Source organism: Hyperolius riggenbachi, chromosome 7 (genome assembly GCF_040937935.1).
Source record: "Hyperolius riggenbachi isolate aHypRig1 chromosome 7, aHypRig1.pri, whole genome shotgun sequence".
NCBI lineage: Eukaryota > Metazoa > Chordata > Amphibia > Anura > Hyperoliidae > Hyperolius > Hyperolius riggenbachi.
The window spans coordinates 161,038,384-161,055,972 of NC_090652.1; the positions used below are offsets into that span (position 1 = coordinate 161,038,384).

Here is a 17,589-nt window from a genome sequence, read left to right on the forward strand (position 1 = left end):
CTCACTTCAGATGCCTCTAAATCCCTAAATAAAGCCTTCTCAGAGGAGGAGGTTGAAGATGTCATTAAAAAGCTTAAACTACACAAATCCCCAGGCCCAGACGGTCTTAGTGCCTTATACTACAAAAAGTTCTCAGCCATTTTAATCCCCTACCTAGCGAAATGTTTCAATACTTTAAGAGTTAAACCCCTAAGCTACCCCGAATTCCTTGACGCCCACATCACCATCATCCCTAAGGAAGGTCGGGATCCCTTAAATACCAAAAACTACCGGCCCATAGCCCTGCTCAACCAAGATTATAAAATTCTAACTAGCATTCTAGCTGTCCGACTCAATACTCTTTTACCATCCCTAATCCAGCGAGACCAGGTGGGCTTTGTACCACACAGGCAAGCCTCAGACAATATCCGTAAAACTCTTAATATACTCCACCATGCATCCCAATCGGGCCAGCAATTGGTTACCCTTGCCTTAGATATTGAAAAGGCCTTCGATACTATATCTTGGTCATTTCTGCTGGAAGTCTTGGCCAGGGCAGGTATCTCTGGGCCTTTTGCCCACCTGATTACACAACTTTATTCAACCCCCCCAAGCCCGCCTAAAGCTACCCAACACCTCATCTACTCCCATAAATATCCAAAGGGGTACGCGTCAAGGCTGTCCCCTGTCACCAGCCATTTTCGCCATGGTTATGGAGCCTCTGGCAGTAGCGATACGCCACAATCCTGACATCCAAGGTTACAAAATTGGCAAAACAGAATACAAACTAAGCTTATTTGCCGACGATGTGCTATTAACCCTCACTAACTATGCTGTCTCCATCCCAAACTTGCTAAAGCTACTTAAGCAATTTGAAGCACTGTCAGGCTTGGCATTGAACTATGACAAATCTGAGGTAATGTTTAGCAACTTTCCCAGGGGTATGGGTGACTTTATTAGTAGTATCTTCAAATTTAAATATCAACCCCACTACATCAAATACCTAGGGATTCATATCCCGCACGATACATCACAAGTCTTTAAATGGAACTATCACCCCTTACTTAAATCTCTCCACAATCTCCTACTCTCCTGGGCCAGTCATAATATTTCTTGGGCAGGTAGAGTTACTGCTGTGAAGATGACCCTCCTACCTGAAATTATGTACTATTTCCGTACTCTTCCCATCGATGTCCCCAAGAGGTCTTTGGCTCCTCTCCAGACTCAGATTTTTAAATTTATTTGGGCCAACAAGAAACTTAGAATCAAACAAAACATGATGCTACTTCATAAGAAAGAGGGAGGTCTCTCCGTCCCAAATCTCCATAAGTATTATCTCGCAGCACAATTGGCAATGCTCCCCTCGCTCTATGCAGGGGCACACACCCCCCGTTGGGTAGATTTGGAAAACAGCCTGTTGTATCCCATAAGTTGGAAAGGGGCCCTGTGGTCAAATACCGTGGGTACCACATTAGGCAGCTCAGTGTCTCCATACACTCAACATTCTCTGAAGGTCTGGAAAAGAGTCCGGTTTAAATACCCTCTTCAATCAAGGCCCTCCCGGCTGATAGAGTTCCTGGGCAACCCAGACTTTTCAGCAGGGCAGGACGCAGCACTATTCAAATGGTGGGCCCAGAGGGAATTAACATGTCTGCACAAGATACTCATGAAAGGTACAGTCCCTACAAAACGAATACTTAGTGAGCACCACAACCTACCTGTTACTGAACTCTTTAGGGTACACCAGCTTTACCACTTTATTGCCTCACTAGCCAGACCTGGGCAAGAAATCAAGGCAACCTCCTTTGAACTCTTATGCCTCACTGATCCATTACGTAAGGGCACACTATCTCTATTATATACTATTTTCAATACCAACCCCTCAAGCTCTAAATTTCGCTTTCAAGAAGACTGGGAAGCAGACATTGGCACAACATTCTCTGATGACCAATGGGCTCAATGCTTCGATACCTTATCAAAAGGTAGTTTATGTGTAACTGACATGGAGGTTGCCCTGAGAGTATTGCACAGGTCATACCTTGTCCCCCAGAGACTGCACGCGTTCAACCCAGACAAATCAGCCTTATGCTTCAGAGGTTGTGCCAACACAGGTTCAGCCTACCATATATGGTGGTCCTGCCCCATTGTGGCTAAACTATGGAGGAAAGTAATAAGCAAAATTAACTCAACGCTTTCACTTCACCTGCGGACTGACCCAGCTATATGCCTTTTGGGCTTACAACCTGAAAAGATGCCTCATTCTCAACACAAACTCATACAGTTCATTATGAATGCTACCAAAACTTATATTGCCTCGCAGTGGCTCAAGCAGACCCTATCCTTTCAATGTATACTTGCCCGTATCCATACTACTATGATTAACGAAAAGATTAAAGCCAATCTTTGGGACAGGACTCACCATTTTGAAAAAATCTGGCACCCATGGATCCAGCTGAACTCACCCCTAGGGGTCCAGAATGCCTTACAGGCATTATAATCCTCTCTACTATAGAGCAGAACCCAACGGACAAAAAAAACACTCCAGAGTCCCAACGTGAGCAGTTAAACTTTTCTTCTGTTAAAACTTTTGGTGTTCTTATGTTTTGATCCGCATACCACATAGGCAATATTACCAGACCTCTCAGTTGCATAGGCTGGGACCTCGACAGGTTAACCCCTTAGTCAAAGGACTCCACCAGCCTTTTACTGCTACGTCTTTTAGCTACTCCGCTCTGTCCTGTCGTAATAGACATTTTACATCATTCGAAGTACCCCAGCTCGCCTCCTTAAATGATTATTTCTGCCTTTTGCATGTCTGGAAACTGTTAACCCTGATTTTGCCAATTGTGACCTTGTGTGATGTATGATTACTTTATCTTTTATTTCTTGATGGATCTCTATGTCTTCATATAACTTTTGTTGCTACTGTAACGATCCGCTCAGCTGCCTGCGCAGGCAGGCAGCCTTTTGATCATTATTCAGGTCTGCATGCTGCAGGACTCTGGAAAAAAGACCTTCTGTCAGTTTTGCAGCTTGTGCTTGCTGAGGAATTTGCATACGTTGTCATGCAAATTGCCTGGCCACATTCATTGGAGGCGTGTACTATAAGTAGTATGTGTGTCCCACAATGCTTCGCTGCTCATAGAGGTTTGTTCCTGCTGGACTCACCTGGAGTGTCAGCCACTGCTATCTTAGTATAGTTAATTCTTGGGGAGTGCTCCTTGCATTCCTAGTTAGTGCAGTCAGTTTGTGTATAATTTGTACTGCCTATTCTGTCTTGTCTTGTCTGTCGCGATTGCGCTGTCACCAGCGGCGGTTGATAGCGAATCGCTCGGTCTTGTTTGGATCTCACTAGCCTCTAGCGGTAGCGGCTGTGGATCCTTCTGATCTGAGTTCCTGGAGTGTAAGCTGGAGCAGCGGTTGCTACCGGCTACCTCATCTGATCTGTCTTGTTTAGATCGCACTAGCCGCTAGCGTTAGCGGCTGTGGATCTTTCTGATCTGTGTTCCTGCTTGGATCACACTTGCTCTGGCGGAAGAGCGGTGGATCCTTTCTGCCTAGTTCCTGTTTCTCGTTTGTCTGTCTTGTCTGATACGGGCGCTTGCTGTAGGCTCGATGAGGTAACCGTTAAGCAAGCGTTCACGTTCTTTGTTTCGTGTTTGTCTGTTGATGGTTAATTAGGCGTGCTTGTCTCTATTGTGCTTATCACGTGGAGACCGCGCATAACCGCGTGCACTGTTGCGAATGAGTGCGGTGTTCGCGGTTAGCTAGCGTTTATTATTTTCCGTATATTCTCATTGTATTTGCTGTGCCTTTGCTACCCTCGTATTCTATTCTGATCTGCCTTGTGTCACGTCTGGCGATCGCACCTCTCGCGATCGCGTTCCTGTTTCGTATCTGCTGTTGTGTGTGCGCGGTCGCGGGGTGGCGACTAGATTGGCGCACACACATACAACCTATCCCTTTGCTCAATCTCATTCGCAATCGCCTCTCTTGCGATTGCGTTCTGCGCTTCGTACAAATTCCTGTCTGGCATTTGTGGAGGTACAGAGGATTGGTTCCTCTGCACTCCCCAGCGCCATCTGCCGACAGGAATTTTCCCTCTACTGGTGCTTGCACCAAAAGCTGGGTTCTAGCATCTTGACACGCTTGTGGAGGACCTCCGCAGTGTCAGCGCACATCTTTGTGTGCTGAACACGGAGATATCCCACAATCGTTACAATATGAGCAGCCAAACCCAAAACCCCAGTGTAGAGGGAATTTCTGATTTGTACGATTTTGCTGAGTATGGTTCCTGTGTCTTTAAGAGTTTCGAAATATTAAATTCAGAGACGAAAGAGGATTTTCTCTCTGAATGCGTAAAATTTTGTCTGAATCCTACTTTTCAAATTACTGATCCGTCCACGTCTGCTCTCCAATTAGCTTATGTGCTTTTGAAAGATGATCTGTTTGTATGGGCTCATGAAATCTTGCAAGACAATTCTTGGAATGATAATCTATATCAGTTTCTTACATTTACATTCTCCTACTGGTTTGAGTTGCCTTGCTTGCCACCTGCCCTGTATGAGTGTGTAGTTGCTAATGAGTCAGCTGCTCTACCTACTTCATGCAAAACCATTCAGTTTGAAAATGAATGCAGTAACTATTCCCCTGTGTCTAAACAGCAGCCACCTAAAGCAGCAAGGACTAAAAGCAGGGAAAAAAGGAAGACTTCTCAGCTGAAAAATCCGTTGCCCATAGCAACTACAAATAAAAAAATTGTGTCTGTAAAGTCTGAAATTTCTCAGTCTCAGGTTTCATTACCCCAAGAAAGGGCATTTGTGGATCCTTTGATAGGCAGAATTATTTTCTATATTAAAGGAGTGAGAAAGTCTTTGCATGTTCCTGACCCCAACCCTTATGAGGGTTTCTTGGAAACAGAGTTGTTTGAACCCCCATTTGCTCCAGGGGATATTGGAGCATTAATTGAGGAGTTCGAGATTGATTGGAAGGCGTTTTGCGATTTTTACATCGCAAAAAGCGCAGAGATTCTTTATGCTTGTCTTGATTCGGTGTACGCTTTGATTGACTCTGATGAGTGTGATGAATGTTTTGTGAATCCGGTGACTTATGTGTGGCAGACGATTTTGGATGAATTGCACACACACCAATCAATTGACTTCAATAAAGAGACATCGTTATCGGATGATTGTTCCTGCCTTTCTGGGGTAAAGCATGTGAGTCTAGATATTGTGCGACCTGACATGAATGGGTGCACTACTGTGGTTGATTCTTGTGCGAATCTTGAAAGATTCTCTCCTGATTGCGTGAAGTTTGAATCTATGCGATGTAATGCCTGTTTCTCAGATGTTCCTGCAGATTGTGATCAACATGAATGTGCTAGTTTTCTCAAAGAGATGTGGGATCCCTTGTCATCTAAGAACAGATCTTCCATCTATGATCCTGCTATAGGAAAAATTCCTAAACTATGCAGCATCAAAAGTGAAATTAATATGCCTAATAAAGTATATTCTGTTGATGTCGCTATTTCTTCTGCAGATGAGTCTCTGTCTCACCCTGTTCACACCTGTAAGGGTCCGTTGCCTGGGGACAATTGCTCCAGTGTTTCGACCCTAGATGCCTTGCAGTCTGCTCCGCAGATCGCGGAGATTTGTGCTATGGAAGCGTCAGTTTCACAACCTAAAGCGATCTTGGATTCGCAGGTTTTGCGTTCTGGCTCCTCGGATTTGACATTGTTAGCCGAATCTAAGAGTGAGACAGCGCTTCGGTTTTGCGAATCTGACTCTGAAACATCTCTGCTGGGTCCAGAGAAAGTTTCTCTGAGCCTGCACTGTACCATGAATAACAATATGATGTCCAATCACGCTGACATTTGTGAGTCCCTTTCTTGTTCTGAGGAAAGTGTTGATTCTGCACCCTGTACTCTGGATGAGTTAAGATAGCCTTGTTTAGAGTCTCCTGCAGTGTCCCTAGAGGCTCGTCTAGGTATTGCCACTATACTCACCTGTTTTTCTGCAGTTTTGGAGTTACAAGCTAGTTTGACTGCCACACAGAATTCTGGGTACAGTGAGAATGAATTTAGGGAGTCAGTGTGTGTTCCAGTAAATATACCTGCACATTCCCCTCATGATGATGAGATCCAGTCTCAGGTTATGGTGGAACCATTCCAGGGACATCTGCCCTGTCCACAAAATAAAGTTCCAGTTTTGCCCTGTAACATGGATAGTTCAGAATCCTTCCGAGAAAACTTGAAAAAAGATGTTCTGGAGGTCTCCGAGTTCCTCCCAAAGGGTGCAGAACTTGTAGGAGATGTCTCCTGCCCCCCAAGTCCTTCTGAGGTGTTACCCTCTTCCGTAGGCATTGCTGCCTTGCTGGCTACCTTTTCAGCTCTGATGGAGCTTCACTCATATGTAGTCAATGATGATATTATTGTCACAGAAATTTCTGAATTTGTATCCGAGTCTTCTTGTGAAAGTCCAGTGCCTGTGACCTCCACTCATGATGATTCTCTGTCCGGTACTGGTTTTGGTCTTGTCGTGCCGGACTCTGAGGCTGGCAGTTCCCCGACATGTACTGAGGTTTCTCCTGTGCTGGTGTACCCCAGTGTGCTCTGTGACCCAGAAAGCCCAAGTGTGCCTCGGTTACCAGCATACTCAGATGCTTCCTCGGTGGAGACATGCTCTGATTTAGCCTGCCTGCTTGCATGCCCAGAAGTGGTCCCTGAAAGTCTTGATCTTGATGGGTGTCCTCGTAATTCTGAATCCGGAATTGTCATTGGTTCCATGGGGGTTCTTGGTAATTCTCCATGTGAGCCTGGTGATTGTTCTGCCCTCTTGGGATCTCTGTGGAGCTTCAAAAGGTTCTGGGAGATTCCGGGAGAGATTTTGCTTGGTCCCCTGGATAAGATCAATGGTGGCTTTTGTGTTGTAAGGGACACTTCGAACAGGTATTGTGGCAGGTTTGGTATTTTCGGACGCTCCTTGGAAGGTGGTGGGTATTGTCTGGAGGGTGTCGATGGCTTTTTCTCTGGTATCCACAGTCCTGATGGGTGTTACGCTAAGACTGGTAGTACTGATGGGCATGTTTCGGTGGCTTCTGTTTCCGATGAGGTCGGTTTCGGGTGGACTGACTCTGGAATTGGACCTTGTCGGGCTGCCCCGACCTTCATGAGTCTTCAGTTAGAGTTTTTTGGTAACGCCAGTTTTGAAAGACGTCTGGAATTCGTCTCTAGAGGGGGGGTACTGTAACGATCCGCTCAGCTGCCTGCGCAGGCAGGCAGCCTTTTGATCATTATTCAGGTCTGCATGCTGCAGGACTCTGGAAAAAAGACCTTCTGTCAGTTTTGCAGCTTGTGCTTGCTGAGGAATTTGCATACGTTGTCATGCAAATTGCCTGGCCACATTCATTGGAGGCGTGTACTATAAGTAGTATGTGTGTCCCACAATGCTTCGCTGCTCATAGAGGTTTGTTCCTGCTGGACTCACCTGGAGTGTCAGCCACTGCTATCTTAGTATAGTTAATTCTTGGGGAGTGCTCCTTGCATTCCTAGTTAGTGCAGTCAGTTTGTGTATAATTTGTACTGCCTATTCTGTCTTGTCTTGTCTGTCGCGATTGCGCTGTCACCAGCGGCGGTTGATAGCGAATCGCTCGGTCTTGTTTGGATCTCACTAGCCTCTAGCGGTAGCGGCTGTGGATCCTTCTGATCTGAGTTCCTGGAGTGTAAGCTGGAGCAGCGGTTGCTACCGGCTACCTCATCTGATCTGTCTTGTTTAGATCGCACTAGCCGCTAGCGTTAGCGGCTGTGGATCTTTCTGATCTGTGTTCCTGCTTGGATCACACTTGCTCTGGCGGAAGAGCGGTGGATCCTTTCTGCCTAGTTCCTGTTTCTCGTTTGTCTGTCTTGTCTGATACGGGCGCTTGCTGTAGGCTCGATGAGGTAACCGTTAAGCAAGCGTTCACGTTCTTTGTTTCGTGTTTGTCTGTTGATGGTTAGTTAGGCGTGCTTGTCTCTATTGTGCTTATCACGTGGAGACCGCGCATAACCGCGTGCACTGTTGCGAATGAGTGCGGTGTTCGCGGTTAGCTAGCGTTTATTATTTTCCGTATATTCTCATTGTATTTGCTGTGCCTTTGCTACCCTCGTATTCTATTCTGATCTGCCTTGTGTCACGTCTGGCGATCGCACCTCTCGCGATCGCGTTCCTGTTTCGTATCTGCTGTTGTGTGTGCGCGGTCGCGGGGTGGCGACTAGATTGGCGCACACACATACAACCTATCCCTTTGCTCAATCTCATTCGCAATCGCCTCTCTTGCGATTGCGTTCTGCGCTTCGTACAAATTCCTGTCTGGCATTTGTGGAGGTACAGAGGATTGGTTCCTCTGCACTCCCCAGCGCCATCTGCCGACAGGAATTTTCCCTCTACTGGTGCTTGCACCAAAAGCTGGGTTCTAGCATCTTGACACGCTTGTGGAGGACCTCCGCAGTGTCAGCGCACATCTTTGTGTGCTGAACACGGAGATATCCCACAATCGTTACAGCTACCCAATAAAAAAGTTTTTGAAAAAAATAAATAAAATAAATACTTCCGCAAGATATCCAACCAGTTATACAATGTATTTATTCTTAAAAACGCGAACGCAATCGCTACACAAAGCAATTTTGTGAGCGTTTCGCATTTCTCCTATACTTTCCATTGAGGCAGAATCGCCCCCAAACTGGCCCACGCACCGCTTTTCCGACCGCACAGTGCACGACCCGCGCTAATATGAACCTTCTCATATACATTCATTGTACAAGCGTTTGGTAGGCGATTTTAAAAATCACACTGTCCATGCTTTAATTTTAGTGCTTTTTCTATAGTAAAAAAAACTGTCTATCTTGAAGCTAATCCTCATGTCATTTCCTCCCTTACTATCCTCTGCCTGATTGTGTAGGCATTGCCCTCCCTCCTCCCAGTCTTCAGGCACTCCCACCCAGCTCTGCAATAGAAAGTGCATTGTCTCAGCATGAGAAATATTGGCCAATCAGAGAGGAACAGAGGTGTGGCGGGGGTAAGCAGGGGGGTAAGAGGCTTCAGCCAATCAGGTTGCATTATTTAAGTCTGAGAGGAAAGTAAAGAAGCAAAAAAAAGACAACCCAGCATGCCCTGCAACTTCCTTTTTGTGCAGCAGATGTACCAAATAAGAGTCAGGTATACTGAGGAATGATCATTTATACTTTATAAGAAAAGTAAGAGCAATTTTTTTAATTTTTGGATTGCCTGGTTAGCATCCTTATTACTTGTTTACCAGATAAAAATAAAGATTTTGTATTTTTTTATTTTATGCCTGACAGTTACGCTTTAAGTACGGTAATCTGTGGGTGGGCACTAATAGTAATGCTGTAGAATGAGTAAATCAGTCAAACATAAAAGTGGGAGGGGATAGAATGCATTTTAGTGCCTAGTGATGATTCATAATATTCTACAGAAATTCTCCTTGGAAAGCACTGTATTTACTAATGTTGTAAAGTTTTTTTTAAAGATCTTAAGAGCGAGATAGGAATATGTTAAACACATGCTTCTTTATTACAGGTTTCCCAATTAGCAGAATTAATAATTATTTAGCACTGGTCACGGATGCAAATGTGGATGTGCATGCTAAATGGCATGCTGAGCCAGAGCTGGTTTGACTGGTTGCTTTTTTACTAAGTTTTCTCAAAGGCAATATGTTGTTTGCACTACATTTTCAGCCATCGGCAAGCAAAAAAGTACTTATAATACTATAAGGTGTCCAAAAACAACCTACACAAGCCTGATGTTACCGTACTTTTCTTGCCTCCATTTTAGTAGTTTTACTAAGTGTTGAAAGGGTATTTTATAGGTAAGATTAAAAACAATCTCCTGGGAGAAAACTCATGAGTAAAGTTAATTGAATGAGGGCCCACGAGGGAAGCATTTGCAGTGAATCAAAGCTATATTTAAAATTATTTTAGTGCTAATTAAACTATCCTGCTGAACTGAATATGCAAATGGTAATTAAGGCTCTGAAGAACTATGCTTACCACTGAGAATGTTGCTTTCCTGGCTTCCCCAGTGGCAGTGATCTCACAGTGAATAATGCAGAATTCACTAACAGGAAAATCAAAGACTGGATCTACCACACAATCCGCTTTCTAACGTCCACCACAATAAATTATTCAAAATATTACATAAACTTATATGTACTTGTAATCCTGCAAGCTGAAGGCCAGACAGACAGTGAAATACCAAGTAACATTAAGTGGCACATGCATTATTATTACGGATTTATTTATAAAGCGCAAAAACAGTTCTGATGGATAAACAGGGGGTGTTGATGACAAGCCAGTATACAAAACATGTAAATACCATGACAAAGGAGGATGACAGAAGCCTGCCCTACCCAGTTTGCAATCTAGGAGGTGGGCGAACGTACCAACAGTGTAACTAGAGTCCCAGCTACCCTAGTGACTATGGGATGAGGGTGGGCGTGGGTCTAAGGGGTCTCGCTTCTCTCTGTTCTCCCATTTGAACAGGTGAAACAGAGCACACATACCTGCTCCAGTGTCGGATCATCTCATCTTGTCTTTAGTGTGTGTGTGTGTGGGGGAGGGGGGGGGGGTGGAGAGGGATACTTATACTGTCCACAGTTGGGTTGGGGGAGGGATTATGTTGGCCACACTAATTACTGGGAGTGGGCAATGGTTGTAGCAAATGTTATGGGGATGGGGAATGGTCCCCCCACTTGTATAGGAAGAAGTTATTAGTGGAAACGTTATTAAAAAGTAATTGAAGGTGTGGAGAGGGGTGTTTTTGTGTACAGGGTCAGACATCTAACTAGGGCAGGAGCAGTTATCTGATTTAAAGGCAAAGCATAGAACTTCATTCTGAAGTGAAATGGAAGCCAATGCGGAGATTTGCAGAGAGAAGCAGCAGATGAGGAGTGGTGGGAAGGATACATTAGTCTAATTGCGGTATTCATGATGGATAGTAACAGCAATAGTCTAGTTAGAGGAATACCATTTAAAGAGGAACTCCAGTGAAAATAATTTAATAAAAAAAAGTGCTTCATTTTTACAATAATTATGTATAAATGATTTAGTCAGCGTTTGCTCATTGTAAAATCTTTCCTCTCCCAGATTCACATTCTGACATGTATTACATGGTGACATTGTTACTGTGGGCAAGTTATGTAGCTGTTTCTAGCTGCTCTGGCTGTTACAGACAGCTTTAAACAGCCATTTCCTGTCTGTGAACATTGTTACATTGTGGCAGTTTGCCCAGAGTACCGCGGTATTCAGAGCCTCTTGTGGGAGGGGTTTCAGCACAAAATTAGTCACACAGCGCCCCCTGATGGTCTGTTTGTGAAAATCATTCTATTTCTCATGTAAAAGGGGGTATCAGCTACTGATTGGGATAAAGTTCAATTCTTGGTTGGAGTTTCTCTTTAAGAGCATGTTTGCAGTAATTGAGACAAAAGACAATGGAAGCATGTAAGAGGAGTTGGTCTCCGAGAATAGGAGTGTATTTGTGAAAATGTTTTGAAAGTTAAGTGGCAAGTCAAAGAGATGTTCTGGATATGGGAAAATAATGAAGGTGCGCTGACAAAGGTGACACAAAGACAGCGTGTCTGTGGACTGGGGTAAGGACATGTTTTGAAAGTTACAGGCTTATGTTTCTGGTATTTTTAAGCCATCCACAATGATATGGTTGACAGACAGTGTAAGTCTTATCAGGACCAAGAGAGACAAGTCAGGGGTAGATAGGTAAATCTGAATGTCATTTATATACAGATAGTATTGTACCCATCGTGTTAGATTGCTAATGACTGTCCTCTATAAATCTTGCAGGAACTTCTACTTGAGTTTCTACAATGGGGTACCCCCCTGTCAACCTACCTCTACCACTCCTATGCTGGGTATACACTATACAATTTTCTGGCAGCTTACCTGCCAGATTTTTCAACATGTCCGATCTGAATTTTGATTGATTTTCCAATTGATTTTCCGATTGATGTCCATAGAAGTGAATGGAAATCCATCAGAAAATTGATTGAAATTCACATCGGACATGTTGAAAAAAAAATTGATCTGGAAGGTAAATCTGCCAGAAAATTGTATCGTGTGTACCTATTTTCCGATCGATGTAACAGGAAAGGCTTCATGGTTGAGAGCTGAGCAGAGTGACTGTACAGCAATCTTTCCTAAACTGTCACCCAAAATGATTAGAAAACAATTGTTTAGGACAACTTTAATGTGTGTTTTATTACCCCAGATAGGACTATGTCTCCAGACTCTTTCTGAGCAGCTTCCGTGCTGTCTACATACAGCACACAGTTCTTCAGAAGACTGTCATCCAGCTCTCTCCAGTCAGGCCTACAAGCCCCAAGAGCTGAAAAAGAATATTCCATAAACAAGAATAAATGTACAAATATAAAGGAGTAAAGTGACAGGTGTGAAAATGGCATCCTAGAATATGGAATCTTGATGGAGGGCAATAGTTATCCCTTGTAATCACCTATCTAAGAGGGTCATCTGGGCAGTTATTTTATTTTAGATACACTGGCCCATATGCCATTCACTGTTTCTCCTGTTTTCTCAAAGGAGTTATTTTCACACCCTGTCAATATAAACCACCAGCAAGCAAGAAAATATTTAAAATACTTTTAAGAATAATTTTTCACCTACCTGAAAAGTTATTTTAAAGAGATGATTAAAAATTCTCTCCTAGGAGAAAACTCAGGAGAAATAGTTAATTGCATATGGGCCACTGTATCTTTTGATCCACATAATCATCTCCTTTAGTTACACATTTATCATCTTTTTACAGGGTTTTCAATTCCTTTGGCCGGTTTCAGACTGCCGATTAGCAGCAGCGGTGCTTGCGCTCACATCCTGTTTCGGAAATACGGAAGTGCACGGAAGCGTGTAGTAAAAATAGGCTTCCGCGCATGCTCGCCCCAACGCCACTGTATCGCCTTAGACTTACATGACTTCTAGTCTGCCGTACGCCACTGCTGGGTTGCCACAGAACCGCACAGGAACGTAGATCTGTCCTTGCGTCGGGAATGCGGTGAAAACATCCATCGTATCATGCCACACCGTATCAGTATGAATGGCCCCATAGACTTTCAATGGGCTGTAGTCCAAATACTGCACCGCCCCAATGTGAAACCCTTTGTTGTAGTAGCATCATATTCCTCATTTATGGGTTGGATGTCACTACAATGTCATGAGGTAAAAATAAATCTCGCCAAGGGACCACAGACAGAGCATGAAACTCTTGCAGGTCTAGTACAAAGCAAAGCGCCTCTGCTTTGTACTAGACCTGCATGAGTTTCATGCTCCATTCATAGCCTGAGGAAGCGGGATATGCCTGCGAAATGCGTTGCACTTTCTGGAGTATGTAAATAAATATTTGGTTGAACTCTATCAACAGTTTGTTGTGTCTATCTGGAGGAGTGGAATCCACCTCAGCCTCCTCCGGTTTTTAAACTTTTGAGCGACTTTTATCCTTCTGGCGCCTCTGTTTGCCTGTACATGATCTAAGTTCACCCTTGGTGGAGGGGTGTTGCCCCCATTTTTCTGATCTACAGAGAGCGACTTCTTAATCCTGAGTGGGGACAGGTCTAATCTCCCCACCTGCTTTTACAGTGGTTGCCTGGATGGTAACCCTGGTTTGTGAGTATTAATATCATATACTTACTTTGTCACGCCCATATTACCAGTACATACAACACTATAATGGATTCTCTGTGTCTCTTTCTGATAGCCTGAGTGCTCAGTTCTGCAAATATTATAAAACTCTCATTAATACTAAATAAAGGTATCAGAAGATAGTAAATGTAACTTGCAGGCTGCCACATCTAGCACTAAGGAAGGCCACTGCTATGACTTTGTGGTCTTTCCCAAAAAACCCAGGCCAGAAGACATTGGACAATGTCACTATGAAACTTTGCTGGGGATATCATGACTTTTATGTTTTGGGGTATGTACTTTTTTTCGGTGGAGAGAGACATCCACAGGTGATGCCCAGAAGACATACAGGTCCTGAGTATCGCACTTCATCTGCCAAACAGTACATACACAATGCAGACAACAGCTATTAACAGCTGAATTTTGAATCTTCTCTAATCCCCTCTACATCCTATTATAAACAGTTGCTTTTGTAACCTGTATGTAACCCTTGTAACAGAGAAAATGAATACATCTATAGTTACTATATATTATATATGACAGTACCATTGATGTGTGCACCCGGCTTGACCCAGGAACCATGCAGCACAGGCTCAGTAGACATCGTAGCTGTGACAATCACGTCAGCGCCCGTCACTGCTTCTTGCGGGGTTAAACACACATGTACATTTCCTTGTGCAGCTTTTGCAAATTTTTCAGCTTTTTCCCTTGAGCGGCTCCAAACCCGAACCTTTTCAATGAGAGGAGAGACAGCTTCAGAAGCAGTGAAGTGTATTTTTTAGAGTTGTGTCTAGATGAAAGGGGTTTACTAGGTCATTGGGGCAGCAACTGAAATACTAAAAGAACGATCAGAGAGCAGATTCTTACAAGTTTTTGCTCTTCTGTCCAGGAAAAATTACGGCTTATGACAATTAAATAGCCAATAATTGCCCTGGAAATGTCTCTAGCATTGCATACCATTGTTCTAACAGGCCACTTGGGAAACTGCTGAGAAAATACACAGGAGAATTAAATACTGGATGGAAGAATTGCATAGCTACGGAGTGTAATATAAATAACATTTTCATGCAGGGCCCAGGATAATACAATTTGGGTACATTAAGTTTAAAAAAACAAACAAACAAAAAAAACCATCCTGTAATGCCTTCTAAACTGTATGACCTGCAACACGTATGCAGATTAGGAAACTAATTTCTTTATTGATGACTCAAAGGGGTTAAAGATGAAGAATGGTGCAAGATAATATAGAATGTAGATAATCAACTAGAATTTTCAAAAATGCCTGTTGGACATTTAAAGTTTAGAATCCTCTTAAAGGTCTTATCAGAATACAGTAAGGTTGCTGAAAAGTTAGAGAATTAATGTTTCTGCTAATGTGGTTACCAATACTTTTACCTGTCTGCTGACTCTCTGCTCAGTCAGTCTCAAGCCTTGATTGGCTATGAGTCAGCAGGGAGGTGGGACTTTAGCTGGCAAGACAATTTCTTGCTCCCTTTCTCGTTCAGAAAGGAGAAGTGTTTCAGGCTGGTTGGGAGTGAGCAGGCAGAGATCAGTCCATTTAGAACCTCTAAACTATTAGTGGACAGAAAAGCCGTTCTTACTTTGCAAAAACTAAAATGTACTTAAAAATCCTTTGATGTATAATTAAATTAAAATAATTTTATTACGGTATATGAAATGCATACAAAAACACTGTTCCTAAACTGGGGCAACACACAATGGGCTTGATTCACAAAGCGGTGCTAACTGTTAGCACGCCTGTGAAAACCTCCTTAGCATGTCTAAACAAGCTTTTCGCGCATAAAACTTTACGCGCGCAAAGCTTTATGCGCGTAAAACTTTACGCGCGTACTGCACAGAGCGCAAGGCGCTCCGCGTGAAGTGCCCATTAAAGCCTATGGGATTTAGCGCGCGTAAAACTTTGCGCGCGGAAAGTTAGCGCACGAACTGATTGAGAAATCCAGTGCTAACCTACTTAGCACCCTGGTTAGCGTGTCTAAAGACTTTAGACGTGCTAAGTAGGTTAGCACCGCTTTGTGAATCAAGCCCAATATATTCTGAAATTATTACTGTAGTGTAGCAAGCCATTGCTGCCTAATAGAACATACGTTTAAAATGATCCATTGCAGATTTACTGGTTTATCAGTGTTTTCCGGTATTCTACAACTTCATTCAATCAACCCATAAACGTTAGCACTAGAGCATCAGTACTGCCCCAGGCGGCACGTAACCCCTCTCTGAAGGAGCTCAGAAGAATTGCTTCCTTCATAGTTCACTCAGCAACAACTTACTTTAATATTGCAACTGACACTTTGAGTACACAGAAACCAATGTACAGAAAATCAGAAAATCACAGAATTGTTGCCTTTTTCCATGTATTTGAACTGTCTGCTTACAAACTAAAAATAATAAAAATATCATCTGATGGAAGAAGCCATTACACAATACAGAAACTGTTTAAAACCCTTAAGACACACATTTTACTCAAAACGATGCTGAATGGGTGCTGTACTACCCAGGCACATTAGGGTCATGGTATCGGACTCCCTGTGGGGTATTGTCATTGGTCCAATATGTGGACCAATGGGGAGCCCTAGCGGCAGATTTAAAGATGCTTTGCTGGAGAGTGACATGTGTGATGGATGCACAAGTTCATCTTCAATCCACAGCTTACAGTATATTGGCATGGGATAATTAAAGGTAGTCATTGTTAATTTCATTTGGAGGGTTGACATCTGGGGGTTCCGCTATTGAAAGAGACTCCCCAGATTCCACCATAAGCTGCCACGCCCCCCCCCCCCCCCGGCCCCCAGGGGCCTACAGCCCCTTGTTAATGGTGTTTTGGGAGATAGAGGAAGGCTTCGCCGCCCCCCTCTCTTTCAGAGCTCCCCATATTATTCACCATGTTGGCTGGTATAGCTCAGGATGTGGAGACCCACGCAGTCCGGCCTCTTCATTCTGGCTATACCAGACTGCATGGGAAGAAGCCCCTATATCATGGTACATGATATGGGGCTCTGGAAGTAAGGGGTAATGAAGACTCCCCTATACCCCAAAGCCCTAATCCATACCATGGACTAGGCGCTCATCCCTACCTCCAGTGCCCAGGAGGAGGTGGGGGTAACACACATGTTACTAACATACCCCCTAACCATTTCCAATATTATGTTAAAGGTATACAACATTTTCAAACGCATAGCAATCGCAAACACAACACATATGAAGCAAATGTGATGCATAGGAAAACATTACGTGCAGCAGTTGTTCGGCAGCACAGCTGCTATATCTCTAGACTCGAGTCTCATCATCAATTCCTGTGTGGTTCCTGCCTGATCAGTGTGCAATACAGCATTTACCCGTTCCATATCCTCCCCAGTTTGTTTATGAAAAAGTGAAATACAAAAGCAGTGAGAAACAGTTTCTTACAGCAGGGAAGGGTTATGAGAGGTACACATGGCTTTTATAAACTCACTTAGAGGGTGTGGGAAGAGTTAAATGCATTATTACACATCGAGCAGGGAGGAACTGCTTAAAGTGAACTCAACTTTTACATTTCAACACATTTTAAAGTATACTTCATATTAAATACATAAAAAGTGCACCTGAACTCTTGCACAAGACAGCAGGAAAACATATAGAAATGTATGTATTTAGAGAGTTTAGCCTGTCTGATTCCCCCTCATCTGTATCTAATCACAAGTTGTACCATAATTCAGGGGTGCCTCTAGCCATTTTGTTACTCCAGTTGAGAAAACCTTTTTCTTTATAGGTTAGCATGCTGTTGCGTATCTTTTAGAGCAGAGAAGCCATTCTCAGTTCAGGTCTGCTTTAATGCTAATTAGTATATTACCTGGATAGGAGACTACTTTCCTTATCTGCTCCCATTATTGCTTCAGGAGAAGAAGTCAAAATACTCT

The 17,589-nt window shown here is 43.5% G+C and overlaps 1 protein-coding gene across 1 annotated transcript in view; it reads right to left on the minus strand.

Annotated features, from left to right (window-relative positions):
• CRYM (crystallin mu) overlaps positions 1-17,589 on the minus strand; it is a 166,657-nt gene that overhangs the window by 52,194 nt on the left and 96,874 nt on the right. The window contains exons 5-6 of the mRNA XM_068246875.1: positions 14,219-14,402; positions 12,247-12,368 (exon numbers count right to left, since the gene is read on the minus strand). Coding sequence (XP_068102976.1) covers positions 12,247-12,368; positions 14,219-14,402 — 306 coding nt within the window. The remainder of the gene's footprint in view (positions 1-12,246; positions 12,369-14,218; positions 14,403-17,589) is intronic.